Genomic DNA, 17,015 nt, shown 5'->3' on the forward strand with positions numbered 1-17,015 from the left:
TAATTCACCGCTCCCTATGGGACAGCCATTAAAACTGATTCATGAACACACTACATTTACAGGCAAAAGTGGGGACAGAGAAGCCCCCTCCCCATCATGTCCATTCTCAAGGAGGCAGTTTGAGGCACATTAAACAAAGAACCCTCAGATCTTCTGGCATGTAGCTTCGAAATCAAAATGTGATTTCCAGTCTGTATCTCTTGCTTCATTACAGAAGATATGGTCCTTAAAACAGGCAATTGGCTTTGACCGGTAATGTTTTAGGCTCTAACTTTTGTTTTTCTGTAGATTCCACATTGCAACAGGCGGTTCCCCCCAGCCCAGCCCCAGCTGCAGCACTGAAGACACCTAAAGGATTCAGACAGCTGGAGAAAACACAAGACCCCAGCTCTCAGGCCTCATCTGTGTTTCGCTCCTGAACGTACATCTGGATTTGACAAAGTCACGCCTATCAGATAGAACAGCAGATAGTCTGAGATTTGTGCTGTGCTGCAAAATTAGGTCAGAAGAGCACCCTGCCAGCTTGGGTTTTGCTCTTTAATCCCACGTAGAGCAGTCGTGGAAACAGCAATGAAGAACAACTCATCACACTAACCAAATTCTTCATCCTGTAATCCTGGTCAATTTTCTGACCTTGAGAGGAAAATGAAACAAAAATCATACCATTACTATTATTTACTATTCCAATAGCATAAACTTATGAGAATACAACTGAGATTGGGTTTTCCAGCCGGCATCACCAGGTGGCTGCATTGGCCACCGGCAGTCGCAGTGTGGGAACAAATGTCCTACAGCCCCGAGCATTTGAGCTGGAACACACTGAGCCAGCACTTCTGTACTCACGGTTCTGAAATATTCCCAGTGCACTTGCTTAAGAATTCCTGAAATTCGTGAAGAGATTAAAGCCAAAATTCTGGTCCCATAGAGATCAGGGAAAATAACACAACGTTGGTTAGTAGCTTTTAAATGTTAATCATCACTATTCACACTAAAAACCTCGTTACACTAAAAACCAGCCCTCCCCACACCAGTGTACAGCATGAAAATCTGCTTAAAAATGGTATTTTAAAAAAATAAGGAATTTTCTCCTAAGCAGTAGGCAAGTTCAGCTGCGGAGGATTCCAGCACCTACATACAATTTTTTGTTTCATAGAGGCTGTGCAATCATTCCTCCTTTTACATACAACTGTGCAAATCAGTGTGTTTAGTGATGCTTTTGCAAAGAGGGTTTGACAACAATAGAGAGTCCCCAGCCTGCTAAATAAGAAGTGACAACTCCATTTGAAAGCTGTCTCTGGATGTGTTTTATGTGCAGAAATTATCTGTGACAGTTCAGATCAAAATAGAGTTTTCATTTCACGTGGGAGGTAAATGGACGATAGAATAGGTTACTTTAAATGCTGTAGTCTAGTCCAATTAATGTTCCAGACTTTTTTGTATGGATTTCTTCCGTTATTCTATGCTCTAAACTTTGGGGTAAAAAAAAAAACGTAAAACTCATTTTGTCAATAGCATGATGCAAAGAACAGGCCAAAAGGCAACAAAAGTGGTTAACAAAAAGAGTCATGCAGAAGTATGGCAAAAAAGCTCAAGTTACAGTAATCTGGCCGTGAAACTAATAAGTATAAAACAGAAAAGAAAACATCGCTTCATCATTCTTTCAGGGAGAAGCAGGCAGGGAAATCAGCTCCGATTTCCCACCTCAATCAACAGACATTTTGCCACTTTGATGGAAATAGGACTTGCACATCAGTCTTCTTTCTGAGCAGCAGATACAAATCCAGACGCTATCATTTGCTTTTCAGATTGTGCAACATAAATTTACAATTTCTAGCTTATGTAACTGCACCAATAACACAATTTGTACCTTCCAAAAAATGCCAGATCCAAGATATTGCTTTGGCCTCTGATACCAGGCTGCAGATTCCTCATGTTTTCCAGAACATCATACCTGCTGATTCTTTCAAAGATACGCCCCATTAAGTACAAGGCACGCTATGCTACCAGAAATAAGATCAGATACAATATGAAAACATTAATGATTTCATCTGTTCCTGCATCCTTTTATGTACTGTGGCAACCACTGTGATCTTATCATATGCAGTGACTATCACATGTTACTACCTGCATCTACAGAAATGATGCACCCGGTACCAAATTTATGTGTTTATCTAAATTCAGATGTGAACTGTCACTTTGCTTCCCAGTAAACACACATCCGTATTGGATACCTGCAAATCAATCAGTTGTTTCCTGACCCATTTTAAAGAAATGTGTTTTTTTAAAGCCCATCAGTGGCTCATGCAGAACTGAAGGGAACATTTGCTTTTTAGATATAAGCACCAAGAATTGTTAGTAGAAAAGCTACAGACTCATGAGTGAGCGATCTCATCCCAAACAAGAGCCCACGAACCTTACATAATCTATTTTGTTTATGTCGCACTTACAACAATGCATATTTTCAATCTTTTCTGAGAAACAGCATTTTCCTTGGCGTGATTTTCCATTCCCACCCACTTGGAAGAGCAGGTGTCTTTATGTATCATTTCTCAACCCTGGGAATAAACAAAACATCTAGAAAACACATCAAAATTGTTTTTCTAAAGTCAGGGGACGTTAATTTAAGGTTCCATGGGCATTACAGAAAAATGCACCTCCACTGTAAGTGCCCTGAAGTAGTAGAAACACTAAACTGAGACAAAGCATTCAGAAGATATGAGACCTCAGTTATCTCTACTGACCAAAGACTGACCACTGTAATCTTATTCCTCGGAGGCAGATTTTAACACAAAAGAGAAATTAACTTCTATCTATGCACTAGGGTCGTGAAAAGAAAAACAACAGAACAATGAAGCTGCTCAGTCATCTGGCATATTTGCCATAGCTAATAGTAATGAGAGAGTGGGCAGAGTGCAGAATAAAGGTAAAAAGGTATGAAGGAATACTGTTAATCATTTCAGAAGCCACACAGGCATGTAAAAAATACTAGTACTCAGACTAACGAGTCTAAGTTTGGGGAGGAATGCTCGAGCACTTACCATATTTAGACTGATAATGTATTTGTAGCAGCACTCAAAGAAAGAGAACTAGACTTCTGCCTACTCAGTTTGGAATGAGAACATGTCACTAAGTGCAAGAGACTTTTCCAGCGCTGTAGCAAGGAGGTCAAAGCACCGCCATTGATGCAGACAGTGGTATTTACAGAGAAAAGGAAGAAAAGATCAGTCCCTTCCCCCCTGTCCCCTTTACTCTCCCTCTCTGAAGCAGCCGCTGCTTAAACGCTGCCATTGTATACAGAGGCACAAAATAATTGCCTCCTGTTTTTTTTCAAATCAGGGACAGCAGATGATGTTAAAGGAAGAAAACAACACCTTATTCAGGTGAAGGACTGCAGACTGTCTGCTCGTAATTTGTGTGCTAACAATCGATAACAATTAGGAACGGGTTTATTGCTCTGATGCTGTTTTCCCCAAGCCTCCTCCACAACCTTACACCCCTTGCTGCTTTACTTTTCAATTGTCGGGCCACGTATAACACTTGCATTAGAAATACATTCCACGCTTAAACTTACAGGCCAGTCTCAAAATAATTGTTTTCCACGCCTTTTATGTAAATACCATAATGATCATTTGCGGTTGATTCCCATTTACAAGGTAATAACCATAGCCAGGCCTAAGTAGACATCAAAGCCTAAGGGCAGAAGTGTTTATAACAGATAAACTCTGCAGCTGAAGGACACGTTCTAGCTAATACTGGTTTGAGAATAAATACCCCTAAGATACTATTATGCTGAAAAAATTTTATTTAAGATTAGAATTTGAAGTGAATGAAGAAATTAAACCATAAATATGGGTCAAAGACTGCCGTTTGAAATGATGTTGTTTGAAATATTAAAAGATTAGTCGGCTCTTTCTTATTTCTCCTCGCTGTTTCCCAGTCACTGGAGTGCAGACCCAGCAGAGACTGTGATGCTGTAAACCCGTCACCCTGACCTACTGGTACACAAGCAGGAAACTGGAGAGAAACGAGAGGAAAAATAAATCAAGAGGGTATTTGTTGTTCTACAGGTATGTGATAGTTATTTCATTTTTAAAATTTTCTAGCAGCACACTCACTCCTCTTTCATCTTTTTTATCCTGAGTTGGTTTGTTTTTCTCCACTTCAGCTTGGTGGAGTGAAAAAATTAAGGCAGGTACCTGTTTTGCAGGCAACTGAAGAGTATAAAATCTTTGATGCAACCACTCTCTGCTGCAAAAATGGCCTCCAGACATCAAGGACAAGTTAGTGATAAAAAAAAGAATATAACCAGCATCATTATCTGAAGCAGCATCATTTTCTCTGTCCTAATGAAAGACCTCACTTTCTCTCAGATGCAGGCCACAAAGTAGTTTAAAACAAGTTATTTATTTCATTTCCTATGACAGTCTAACATCGCTCTCCACAAAATAGTTACAATTCTCTTAGGCCATGCCAAGATCAATACCTTGATCAATGTCAACAAACGCTCTGCTGCTGCGTGGCCTGACAGAGAAGCTGCTCTTCAGCCACAGCACACGTGGCCTTCATATGGCACCAGGTCTCTTTGCGGGGATGTAGGGGCAGTCACAGGGGGTCAGAGTATATCCCAACTTAACTCCATTGGACCGCCTGAGCTGATGGAAAAATAAACTATTCCTTGGCTTACTATGACCCCTTGGATTACCGTCTGTGCCGGTGGACTTGTGATCACGGATTGAAAAATAGCACGTTTTAGAGTTTGTCATTCACTGTATGCTCTGCACAGCTGTCAGCCAATAATCACAATTATTCTCTTTTTATTCAGCATCCTGTTGCCTATTAAGCCATTTCTATCACATCTTGTCAGTCCTCCCAATATTTTTGCTAGCACAGTACAGAGTGATTTTCAGCTTCTCAAAGAATATCAATTCTTACAGTTTTCTGCTAACCAAAAGATCTGATTTACGCTTCTGCCCACAGTTGCTGTTAGCAATGCTGCTAATGGAGTGCTTGGGTAACCTTTCACCGTTGGCATCTTGACACAAGCAGGGAGCAAGGTCCCGGATTCTCTCTAGGAGCAGCTGCTTTATTCTGCTATTAGATGCTTGAACCCTCCCTGAGAAGGTTTCCATCGACTCATTCTAAGGTCAGATCTTTTCTATCTTATTGTGTTGAGACCTAAGTCACTCAGTGGAACAGAAGAATTAAGATCAGCAGAAAAATCTTAGAGATCTGCCAGTGTAAACTGGTGTAAAGTGAGTGTTTGAGAACGTATGAGAAACTGTGTGATGTCGCTTGAAGACTCTAAGGACTCAGTTATGCTCAATGAGGAGGAGCTGGGGGTTGCTTTACCTGGAGCTCAGATGAACCTGCCAGCACAGGTCCCACTGACCTCAGATAACCTCAAACACAAGTGAAGACACCGTGAAAACATTTCTCGTGGCTCCAGTCAGTCTATGTCCATTTTCCCCGTCACATCCAAGAGTAACCCCTCTCTCCCTAGTAAGACAGACTTCACTGTTCTCTTAATGGGAACTACTCAGCATTTTGAAGCAGTGTGGTGACAGCCCTTTTTCCCCATCTCCTCCAAGTTTAACCTTTTGTCCACTACTTCTAAGATTTCTGGGAAAGGATTCTTTGTCTCCTACTAAACTATTTTTAAAAAATAATTTGACCAGAAGCCACTCATTTCTCTCAACAAAGTGAAAAGTCAGGATGGAGCTTGCTGTGAGCTCATGTCATCACCCGGAGGCCGAACATGCGGATGTTCAGACACACGCTGGTCTGTGCTCATGTCCAACCTTTTCCACCTCCAAAAAAGACAGATTCTTAGTATGTACAGTCTAGCACAACAAAATCCCATGTGCTCATCTACTGGTCAGTTTTGCTAAACCATGATTATCTCTACAATGAAAGAAAGAATCTCTTTCTTCCATTTAACTAGTAGGATAAAAGAGAGGAGTTTTTGAAAGCCATGGTGTTGGATACAGCGTGAGCTTCCCAAGTCACCAGGCCTTGCTTGGGAACTACGTTCATATCCAGAAGCTAGAGATGGTGCTGGGAAGCTGGAGGAAAAACAACAGATAACAAAAAGATTGGGAATTGTGCTGAAAGAAAGAGAAAACAAACAGTTTTTTGGCAAAGGATTTGCTGGAAGGCCAAGCCTCGCAACTGCAAGCAGCATAATGACCTTCCGCTTCTTGTTTCTCTTCAGTCAGGGAAAAGGGACTAGGTTAACATTCATCATTTAACCAGAACGGCAGTACAGAATAAACCTGACTGAAATCATAGTTGTTTTGTTTTGTTTTGTTTTGTTTGCTAAAGCAACTCTGCAAGTCTAATGATGGGGCCAAAGAGACTCATTCTGCCAGAATGCAACCTGGAGCAATGAAAAGGCATTTTGAAAACCCTAAAGTGTACGAAGTAGAATGGACTATAGGCAAGCAGTGGGAAAACAGAACTACATCAGATTTAACCATGCCTCTTACACTTAAATTAAAATAAGATTTAGCCTTTTTATTTAAGATTACCAAATTCTCAGAGGAAATGCATCTCTCTGTCTGTACTGCTACCAAACAACTATTAATTAGGAAGAAGGCGGCACAGCACACAACGCTACATCCATCCACGCTGCGTGGTCAGTAAGGTGCATTTCCCTCTTTAAGGAAAATATCCTGGTTACATGGCTTGCCTGTTAAATAGAAATACCACATGCTATTAGGGTTTGCACTTTAAGTATGGAAGTGACTGGCCTATAAACAAGATTTTAACAGCTTCGCTTTTGCACAACTCTGACTGTTTAATTAATCTTCAGCCATTAACCATTCATTTAAAATGCCACTTACGAAATCTTAATTTTGCACATTATCAGCTGGTTCACAAATAGCTATCTATGAGCAGAAGTGTAATGATCTTCCTCTCTCTTTCTTACCAGCATTATAGTCAATTCTGGCTTCTTAATTAACTGCATACATGTATTAGCATTTAAAATTAAATGGTGTTTTGTTAAAAAAAATATCGCGCAGACAAAAGTTAATACATACACACATTATTCGGCTGCTGATTAAAGGCGCAAGTATGAGCTTTTAGTCAGACAACATCCTGCATCAGACAGAATACAACATCTCTTACTCACACTAAAGAAATATGGTATGGCAGGAACACATATAAGGCCATATGATTTCATTCCAGCTGCATGGACGATCTCATTTTGTCTTTATTTGTACATTTAAGAGGCTGACAACACCATCTGCATTCCACTCTGTATCCTCTGGTATGGCCTCATCTTCCAGTAACAGACCTGCTCCTTCTCCAGGGACCTATCTTTTGCATTTGCATCCAAACAACTGAAAGAATGGGACATTACCAATAAATAGGCAGAATTAACGTAAAATAATTCCATGCAAATAATATATCACATAAGACAGGGCTGGAGGGGGAAAAAAAAACCCCAAACCTGAATGCATACAAATGCTTAACACAGCTGCCAAAACTCAGGCTCACCAGCATCTGCAGCAGGGAAGTCACAAGGGAGTTGTGGGAGTGCAGTATATAAAATTTTACACGTCTGTCAATAAGTGAGGTGATCCAAATGCAAACCCTAGCAGGCAGGATGCACGCAGGCAGATTTGTGACTATTCCTGACAGAATTTATTTCTGCTGAAGAATGCACAGCCTCAAACAAGCATGCACACATTACATGGCAGCAGTGGCTCTGCTCCGGTTCAAGTTTGACAACTTCCTTCTGTTTAGACGTGCTCTAAAATGCTCGGGGTCACCCGAATTCCATGAAATCTGGGGTTTCCATGACAAGAGAACAATAGGGTTAGAGTCCCCAAGCTGGGAGGATCTGGATGAGGGATTCCTGGGAAACAGCACTTTGAACTCTATCTGTAAAGTGGTTTTAACCAAATACTACCAGTAGATTTTTTTAGTTTCCCATATGGGTGGGAAATAAAACCAAGGCTCACTTAAACGTGTCCTACGAAGTTCAAGCACTCAACATTGTCCCTGGTTAGCACAGTGAGTAGGTAGTGCCCATTCGTCCTTTGTGAGGAAGAAAACTGCAGATAGTATGAGGGCAAAAATCACAGTACAAGTGTGACTCCAACGGCACAACCTTCACCTCCTGTGGAACTGGTGGCAAAGGGCGTTTCTGGACTGGCTGCTCCCATGGGGACAAGCTCTGCAGGAGCCCCAGGAACCACGGAACCTCTGCTGCACTTGCCAATGCCAGCTTGGATTTAGCCAGGAAGGACAACGAGCTGCCAAACATTACGTTTCTGGTTTTAACATTGTGGGGAACAGTGACTGGATCACAGGCAAAGGTTCAGAAAACCCCGTAGTATGTTTCAGAAAAAATCAATTCCAGAGGTAAAGGAGTCAGGGGACAGTTTCAGGAGGTACAGGGTAGTAAGGGACAGGGAAACACCGCAGGTGCTTTTAGGACAACAAGCGGAAGAGGTTATGCGCATGGCTTACTGATACTGGCCATGCTTTGTAAATCAAAATATTTCAATGCACGACCATAAATTCTTTTTCCAGTGTCACACAAGTTATAGTGGCAAAGAGGAGATACTACAGAGCCTCATTCAATTTCTACCTTGCCTCCACACTATCCATCTTAAAGAATAACCATTCCTGAGCAGAGGACCATCCACTCCTAGAGCAGTAGATTGCTTTTTTGCAATTCAGTGACACAAGGTGTTGCAGATGGATGCACAGTGAGCAATGCCCACTGTACTTTGTACTGAGAACAAGGAAAATTCAGTTTCTGGCTGACTAGAAATATAGGGCTAAGTAACATACATGGGCAACCCTAATCTGCCCTTTTTGAACAAAGCCTCTCCTGTGCACCTCTGGATTCCTGCAGCCTTGGACTGAGCAAGATGGGGTAACCTATACCCACCCAGAAGACAAGCATTTAGCCTACTTTTTAGTAAAAATCGCTTCCTTCGCTAAATTTCAAAACTCCAGACCCTTTTTCCTCTCCTGTCAGGCTCATGTATAGCTTACATTTGCCATTTGGTTTCTCAGGACACGCACAACAGTTTTCCCTTTGATCCTCTCCAGGAGAGGCAGACTGCTCAGTGTCTCACTGCTCTCTCTCTTGATTCTGGCACAGAGCTATGAGCTTCATTTCCCCATTTTCAACTTGGTACACTGCTAGATTGAACATCCTGGGAGAGTGCAAGCTTTCACCCTGAAATAAGGAAGATCCGTTTTCCAATTAATTAATTAACTAACATTGTAGAGTATAAATTCTTGCAGAGTGGGACCCAACATAGCACCTCCAAAAACGGAAAGCTGGGTCAGACTGGGGCTTGGGACTCTACTTCTAATATAATAAAACAATGTTAAGGTTTTTATTAGTATTTTTTCTGATCTGGAACAAGATACAACACTGAATCTATTCTCGTGAAACAAAGGAAAACTGTGTTCGTTTTTGTCAGACCAGTACTTTGAAATTCCCCAAGATAAGACACATAAATAAATGAAGAATTATACTTGGCACCGAGTTTGGCATTAGAAATTAAATGTTTCATAGCTCTGGGCTGAGGAAATAAGTTGAGCAAAGCCTCTAGAACCTTTCTGGAGATGTACAGGGGGTGTTTGGATATACTTGCCAGCACCATCTTCAAGGGAGGAAAAAAAAAAGAGGAAATTGCTTATTCGAAACGTGAGAAAGGGTTGCACCGTGTGACGTGCCTGACATTTAAGTCATATTAGTGTTGTGCATATGCTCTTTTGGCTTTCGTCTGACATCTCGGCTCTGCCACGGTGCAACTTAGCACTGTCACGGTGCAGCCTTGGTGACTAAACTCCGAGAGATGTGACCCACCGCTTGTTAGAGGAACATATGTGCCGCAGATCACGCAGGCTCCGCCGCGGGCTGGGCACCGCGCAGCGCTGCAGGCAGAGACCCTGCGAGCTCCCCAGCTGCACACGGTGCCTGTGCGGGCTGCACCAGCCTTTGGGATGCCATTTGCATTACAGAAAATTGTGGCTAATTAGAAATAAACAGAAAAATGCTTGATTTACAAAGAAATGTGTGATTTTGCCAGCTAATTTTTTTTTTTTCACTCTCTTTAACTTAACGTTCACAGAATACACTGATCATGCTAATGCTTTCGCTATACTCATTAATAAGGACAATTTACATTTATATAGCACCTCCCTTAGTTAAGAATTCCAAAGCTTTCAGCAAAATATACACAAAAAATTACATCTATTTCACTGAGTATAGTCATTGTCGGAATGAAAATCAACAATTGCGAAGCGGTGCAGAAGAACGTTACACAACAGTTGCAAATAAGCCACAAAGCAAACCCCCCAAAAACCCACAGTAAAAAACCCCTGAGATGCCAGATGCGGGTGTAGGCAAAGGGGATGTTAATATGCAAAGCACAGGTCTGTGTGTGCCCCGAGGAGCAGCAAACATACTTCATAATGATTAAAGCAACAGACTTCATACACGTGCAGCCCCTTGCTTTGCTGCGTGTTGAGGGAGGACGGAGAAAAATGAACCAGGAACACTTGATGGATTCTGGGGATGAGCCGAGGGAAGGTGAATGTATGCAAACTGTGAACAGCACTTATCCGGCCACTAAGCTTCTTACTTTACAAACGGCCTCCAAGTTTTAAAAGGCATTATGTCAATACAGTCTTCTGCAAAAATAAAATAAAAGTTCGCTTATTGTTTCAAATAAGAGTTTTAATACTCTATCGTAACGACACGTAACTGGAATTCACAGACTGAAATGAAATCGTCTATTCTTTGTGTTCAAATCCCCCTCCTACCCCAAAACTCATTTACTTTAGTCACTGATCAAGTCTCCACACACTCTATTACAACTGGAGAGTCAGAGGTGGGAGAAAAAGCCATCCATCTGCAGCAAAATTAATAGCAAAACTTCGAGAGAGAGCATGCATGCGTTAGCAAGACCAAAGCATGAGCTATTACATGACAAATGTGTTGATAAATGTTCAGCCCTGCAAGCACAAAATAACTTTGGTTTGGCTAATAAGCATCCTTTATAGCCCTCTGCCATAATTTCGTGGCAGACAAGGTAGTTTTCATAGTTGACCCTTGAAAGCAGATTTGTTTTTGTAATTAACATGTTATCCAGGGATTTTCCTTTCCACATCTTTCTCCTTTCAGTTGTCTCCCCTCTAGCGCAGGAAGATTTCCTTGCCCCAAGTTACCATTATAATCAACAACTGCTGGCTGAGACCTCATGACCCACTGCATAAATTCACATAAAATTACTCGCATTTGGCACATTTCTGCTGGTGAATAACAACAACCTTTTTGTCTCCAAGACAAAGGAGAGAAAGATTTAAAAACAGAACAAAGGCAGCCTAATAAGAATCCCACATTTCCTATTTTTATCCTAATCTGGTTAAACAGCCTCTACAAGCCGGAGAAATTCAACAAAGAGAAGTTGTTGCGGACTGTTTGTCTCTGAGTACAGAATCAACACAGATGGAACAGCCTCTCAGTGGGACTTCTGACCACGGGCTCAGATCTGAGGTAACTTGTCTTGCCCATTAGATGTTTTTGTTTTAGTTTTTCACGGGGTTATCCTGCTAAATCCACACTAAATTCCAGGATCCCAATGCCGAGCCCAAACACGGTTGGGACTTCAGTCTTGTCCACATTGCAAGTCCACTCGGTGTAGTTACAGCCACTATACAAAAAAAGAATCAAATAAAAGAGGCCAGAGGGAAAGACTTGAGCACTTCTTTTTGCTGCATGGAAAAACAATGTATAGGCCACACTTAAAAACTGATGTCATTTTTAAAACGTAAAGCTATAAAGTCCTGTTAAAACTGATATTATGGAGCAACTTTTATGACAATGTCTTACTCCAATTGAGTTACATCTGTATGTATTTATATTTGAGAAATACGCGAACTTGCATTTAGACCCCCTCCCGCTGGGAATTCTCAGATCTTGGTTTATTGAGTTAGCATGAACTCAATTTCTGATCCCTTTGCTATACATAAACATTTGTGCGACTTCAGTGACAATCACCTCAAGACTTTTCTAGTAAAGCAAAACCCGTGAGATGGCAAAAATCTGCGATCCCTACCTCTTATGTTACCCTCTTCACCCTCATGCAGTAGGGGAAGAGTTAATAATACGGAAGAAAAAAAAAATCAGCAATATCATTATGTTTGGAAAGATCTCTCCCATACTGTATTTAGGTTAAAAAGAGAGATACTTGGCCCATTTCCTGCTACAAACTTAGATTTATGTCAGAAGTAGTTTATTACTATTTATAAGAATGACCCAGTAGATGTTTCTAAAGCACTATGATGCCACAAATCGAAAACACTCCTGTATCCGTGCTCATGTATTTCGCCAAAATTACCAAGTGTGGTACCACATAGCACAGATTGAGGCTATGGGGAGACAGTACAGATTGCAATATCAACTCTAAGCGTGAATAATTCCTCAAGTTCCCCATGTTTTACTCTGTCAGCTCTTCACATGGACTTGTATATCCTGCCTGCGCACTCACACGCTGGTTTGAAAAACCCAATGTCGATATATCAACGCCATTATAGTCATCAAGTCTTACCTTCGTTTAGCCCCAAATTCCAGAAGCAACCAGTTTTCAAATCATCATAATGATGGCTACATCATCAACGCAATTTTTTTTTTTTAAACCAAGGAAGAATGTGACCATCTTTCTTTAATGCTATCAACCTGGAAGCTTGACAGTAAGGATTAAAAATGGCTTTTTCCTTCCCACTAGGTTATTGGAAAGGCTGTGAAAGGCAATCAGTCTTGTGAAGCCACACTTCACCGTCTGCATAAAAATACCATGATTCCCAGTCCTCTCCCCAACCTAATTGAAAGTGTGTAATATCACACAGCTGGGGAAAAATAACCCATAAACATATGCAATGTATCATGCTATCATACAAAACCTGTTACTAATAGGTGCTTGATGATCAGCAGGATCAAAAGGGATCTGAAAACAGAGATTATTTTTGCTGTAGGCTAAGAACTTTTCCTGATTGAAAGAAAGAAAAACACTCACTCAGCAATGCAGGAATTGGACTCAAGTCAGTTCATTCATTCTGTTTGTGAAATATGGACTTTTCTTTAATGATTTCTGTTTGACTGCTGCCTTGCTCAGATGCTTTGGGGGTACCGCGGCAGCAAATCATGGGTTTGGTTCAGAGGAAATCCATCAGTAAATGCCCCAGGCTCCCCCGCACCGAGCTCTCACTGTTTGTAATGCCAGGTGGCAATATTACCTGTCATCAGGAGTCTGTGGGTAGTGCTGCTTGTTTATTTTTGCATACAGTCCTTCCAGGTGCTCCCTCTCCATCGGTGTTGAAGGAGAATCACAGGGATATACAAAGGTTTCTGGTACTGCTGGCGATGATGGCCTGTAGATGCTTGTTGCTGGATAAGCGTCTCGGAAGTGGTTTACTCTGGCGTAATTTGGATCCACCTCGTCATCATCAATGTCAGGTCCTCCAGGACCAGTAGAATAATCACTCAGACCTCTCAGTTGCTTTTGCCGTAACTCTTGATGCTTTGCACCGATCCTGACAATGAAAAAGAAAGAATAAATGCGCAGTTGGATCTGCTTCAACAGCAACCACAGACGCTGATTCATCACACAAATGTGGAGCACCAACCCCGAACCCAGCAGTTTAAATCCTTCGGTACACTGTGAAACCAGTGCCAAATAAAACAAAATGGTGCACGCGGTGATTCTGTTCTTTATCTCTGGCAATCATCTTTGTAACCAAGGCTGCTCATCATTCTGGTTAAAAAAACTAATGCTGAATATAGTGCGGCTTCTCACGAGTGTATATGCATGAACACACACAGTTTTAGTTCTACACCTACTCCCCACTTTGCAGTTAATACACCTAACCCAAATCTGAAACTTTTAATCTAAATTAGCCGGTAAAATTGTTACTGCCCCTTGGTCACTTGACTCACTTAGATTCTCCTAAATACATTAACTTGTGAAAAGTGGATTAAACTTGAACATAAATGGAGAGATGGCACAGTTGTCTCAAATCAAAGGCCCACAGTTAATTTGCTGAAGATTTAATTTTTTTTTTAAATTTTATTTTGGCTACATAAATGTGGAAATCATGCCTTATTATACAGGAGATTGGGACAAAGTAAAACAGCAAAGAAATTAATAGAAACCTGACAGAGATGAATTGGTACATGTAAGTGAATTAAAGACTATTACTGGCAGTACTCCACTGTGATAAAGCCTTAAGTGGTATTACAAAATGCTGCTGCTAATCAGGGCCATTGTGTAATCTCTTTGGAATAGTATAACATATTTCAGGTAAATTTCAAACTCAGCTGATATTCAATGATTCAACATTCACACTGGAGGAAAAAAAAAACCTACAGCAAGGCTTTGTGAACACACAACTTCTGTTAACTGCTCAAACACTCTTCAACACAGCGTAATTAAATGCAGTGAGATGGATCTGGCAGAATGCTGACCACAGTACATAATAAATAGCATACACAGAAAATAATGGAGCATGGAAGAAAAAACAAAGAATGGAAGACAGCTACAGAGGTGCAGCGTCAACCTTTGCTGCTGACTGCATTTGATGTACAGCAGTCGTGTAGAAAGAACAGTATAATTTGTACCACAGCACAGTAATTAAAAGGGTCTACCGACTTTGTTACCCCAGTAAAGCACAAAGGCCTCAGGAGTCTGCATAGTGAAAAATGAAGATGTTCTTAAGAAAGTCTTTAAGACATAGAGAAAACAGTTCCCTAAAGAAATAGATGAGCACATTGGGAGCTTCCAGTGCAACAGACAGAACTTACCAAGTGCAGCATGGGATTCATACAGTTTATTTTATTTGAATTGTGTCATTAAAATAAATGCTAATAGTTTTCAAATAATCCATAGCTAAAAACTTGTACAAGTAATTCGAATGAGAACAACACGCCTTTCTACACATATACTTGATGCATTAACGTGTATCACGCGTACTTTCCATTTACACCTCTCTATTAACCACACTGGGACATATCCAGAGGTGATACTAATTTTTAGCAATTAAAATGTAGTCACACTTTCTAGAGAGATGAGCCTGCATATGACAGAGTCGTATAAGCTACAATCCAACTATATCCTTAATACCTCTCAGGTTTCTACACTGAGGCTTCCTAAGAATTTCTCCTTTTTTCTTCCTGGAGCTTCTTTCCCTGTACAATCACCTTATTCACATACAACTTATTGTTTGTAAAACTAATGGTGACACTTATTCATAAAGCAATGGACAGCGGCATGGGGAGAAAGTCAACGCTGAGGAGCTGTATATGAAAACGGAAACTAAAAAGCAGCGGTCAGCCGGCATTTCTCTCTAAACCACAAACCATTGCTAGCAAATGAGTAATAATTAGAGAGTAGATGAAAGTGTGCAGAGCCTTTATCCTCCAAGGGTTTGTAAATAAAGATAAAAGAGAGATTATGCAGCAGGGAGTGGTGGAGGGAGCCACTCTGATGGGGTCTGTGAGTGAAACATCACATTATCTGTTCACACAAAGGAATTTGGGGCAAAGTCAGCACTTGGTCCACTCACGTAAAAACAGCTTTTTCAGGTAACTCGCTGTCCAAGAACACCGGTCGTACTACAAGGACAGGGCGGACTTCCACTGCAAATAAGGCCTCGCACATCAATGACGCAGGGAGGGAGGCCTTAGCCTGCTGTTTGCCATCTTTTGTACAGACAGGCACTTCAAGAGAAACCTTCCTGCCAAAGGATTAATAATTTACATGTCCCACAAGGGATTATGTCAGAAATGTAAAATCGAAGGCATTATATTTGTTTAGAAAATAAAATGAAATTAAACAAAATCACACAAGTAACTGCTAGGTCTTACATTTGGTAACAGTCAGTTTGGTAGTAGTCTTTGCCTCCGATTATGCTGCCGCTCTTCTACTAAAATGCAGAAAGCACTTTGAGATTGCTGCTGTCTTCCAGATTAATTCCGAAAAACCGCTGAATGTTCTTTAAAACCTGGGCAACTTCACCCTTGACTAGCGACCAAAAGCCTAAACACAGACTTCGGTGCAAGAATGTACCACATGCAGTAGAAGTTTCATGGTGCACAGAGGTCCATGTGGGATGGTACCAGAAGAAAAACAAGAGGACACAGTCCCGAGAAGAGTCACAGCAGTTTGTCAGGAAATGATGAGCCATAATGCTCTTTGGACCAGTACATCCTGTGTCCCATAGGTACTTAAGACTTACTTGAAAGCAAGAGAAGTGCAGCACAGCAGCATCACGTGAATCTCACTTTCATGTCTGACAGGGAGAGTAATTTGTCCTGCTATCAATTGTGGTATGTTCTGCACAACAAAAGCTGGAATTAGGTCACCACAATTTTCTTCTGTTCCTGTGAATAAGCCTAGCTTCTTCAGCTTCTCCTTCTGAATGCAATCTTCAATCGCTGCCACTATTATAAGTCAAACCTGCTCAAGAACAATTATTTCCCTTCTATGTTATACAGACCAGTCGATACCAGGTTATGTGAAATTCTTCATGATCAATGCTTCATCTTTTCAATATGGCTATTATAACTGCATTAATATTTCTTGCTTCCTTTTTACTTTTCCACACAGATCTGTAACATTTGCCCAGTGATCTCCATTTCAATCCAAATGTTCATATATAGGGAAGCAAACTACCAGATGGTTGTTTTTTCTTTTTATTTACCTGGCCTTCCTTTGTCTTCTGTTTTTCGCCTTTGAAGTTGTTTCACATTTTTGTGAAGTTTTAAATATCCTCAACTGTATTTCAGCATCACCTTTTCCCCCAGTTTTAAAGCAATCTTCTCTATAGCACATCACAGTAGATGCCCATGAATTCTTTACTGAGGTACAATAAACGAATGTGCTGTTCCTTCCACCCCTCCCATAGTGTTCTGCCCACCTTGCTAAACAGGCTCCTTCTATATCCCAGTCCAGTTGTTCACCATTTCTGCACCTCCTTCTGCATTT

General features: G+C 41.0%; 1 protein-coding gene across 5 annotated transcripts in view; it reads right to left on the reverse strand.

The window, feature by feature from the left end:
• Nucleotides 1-17,015, reverse strand: part of PARD3B (par-3 family cell polarity regulator beta) — a 364,942-nt gene that overhangs the window by 64,692 nt on the left and 283,235 nt on the right. For all 5 annotated transcript variants that reach the window (XR_011740105.1, XR_011740106.1, XR_011740107.1 and 2 more), the window contains one exon: nucleotides 13,270-13,566. Coding sequence is in view for 2 of the 5 variants with exons in the window: in XM_065840472.2 (XP_065696544.1) it covers nucleotides 13,270-13,566 (297 nt within the window). In the remaining 3 variants the exon portion in view is untranslated. The remainder of the gene's footprint in view (nucleotides 1-13,269; nucleotides 13,567-17,015) is intronic.

This window comes from Patagioenas fasciata, chromosome 7 (genome assembly GCF_037038585.1).
Source record: "Patagioenas fasciata isolate bPatFas1 chromosome 7, bPatFas1.hap1, whole genome shotgun sequence".
Lineage (NCBI taxonomy): Eukaryota > Metazoa > Chordata > Aves > Columbiformes > Columbidae > Patagioenas > Patagioenas fasciata.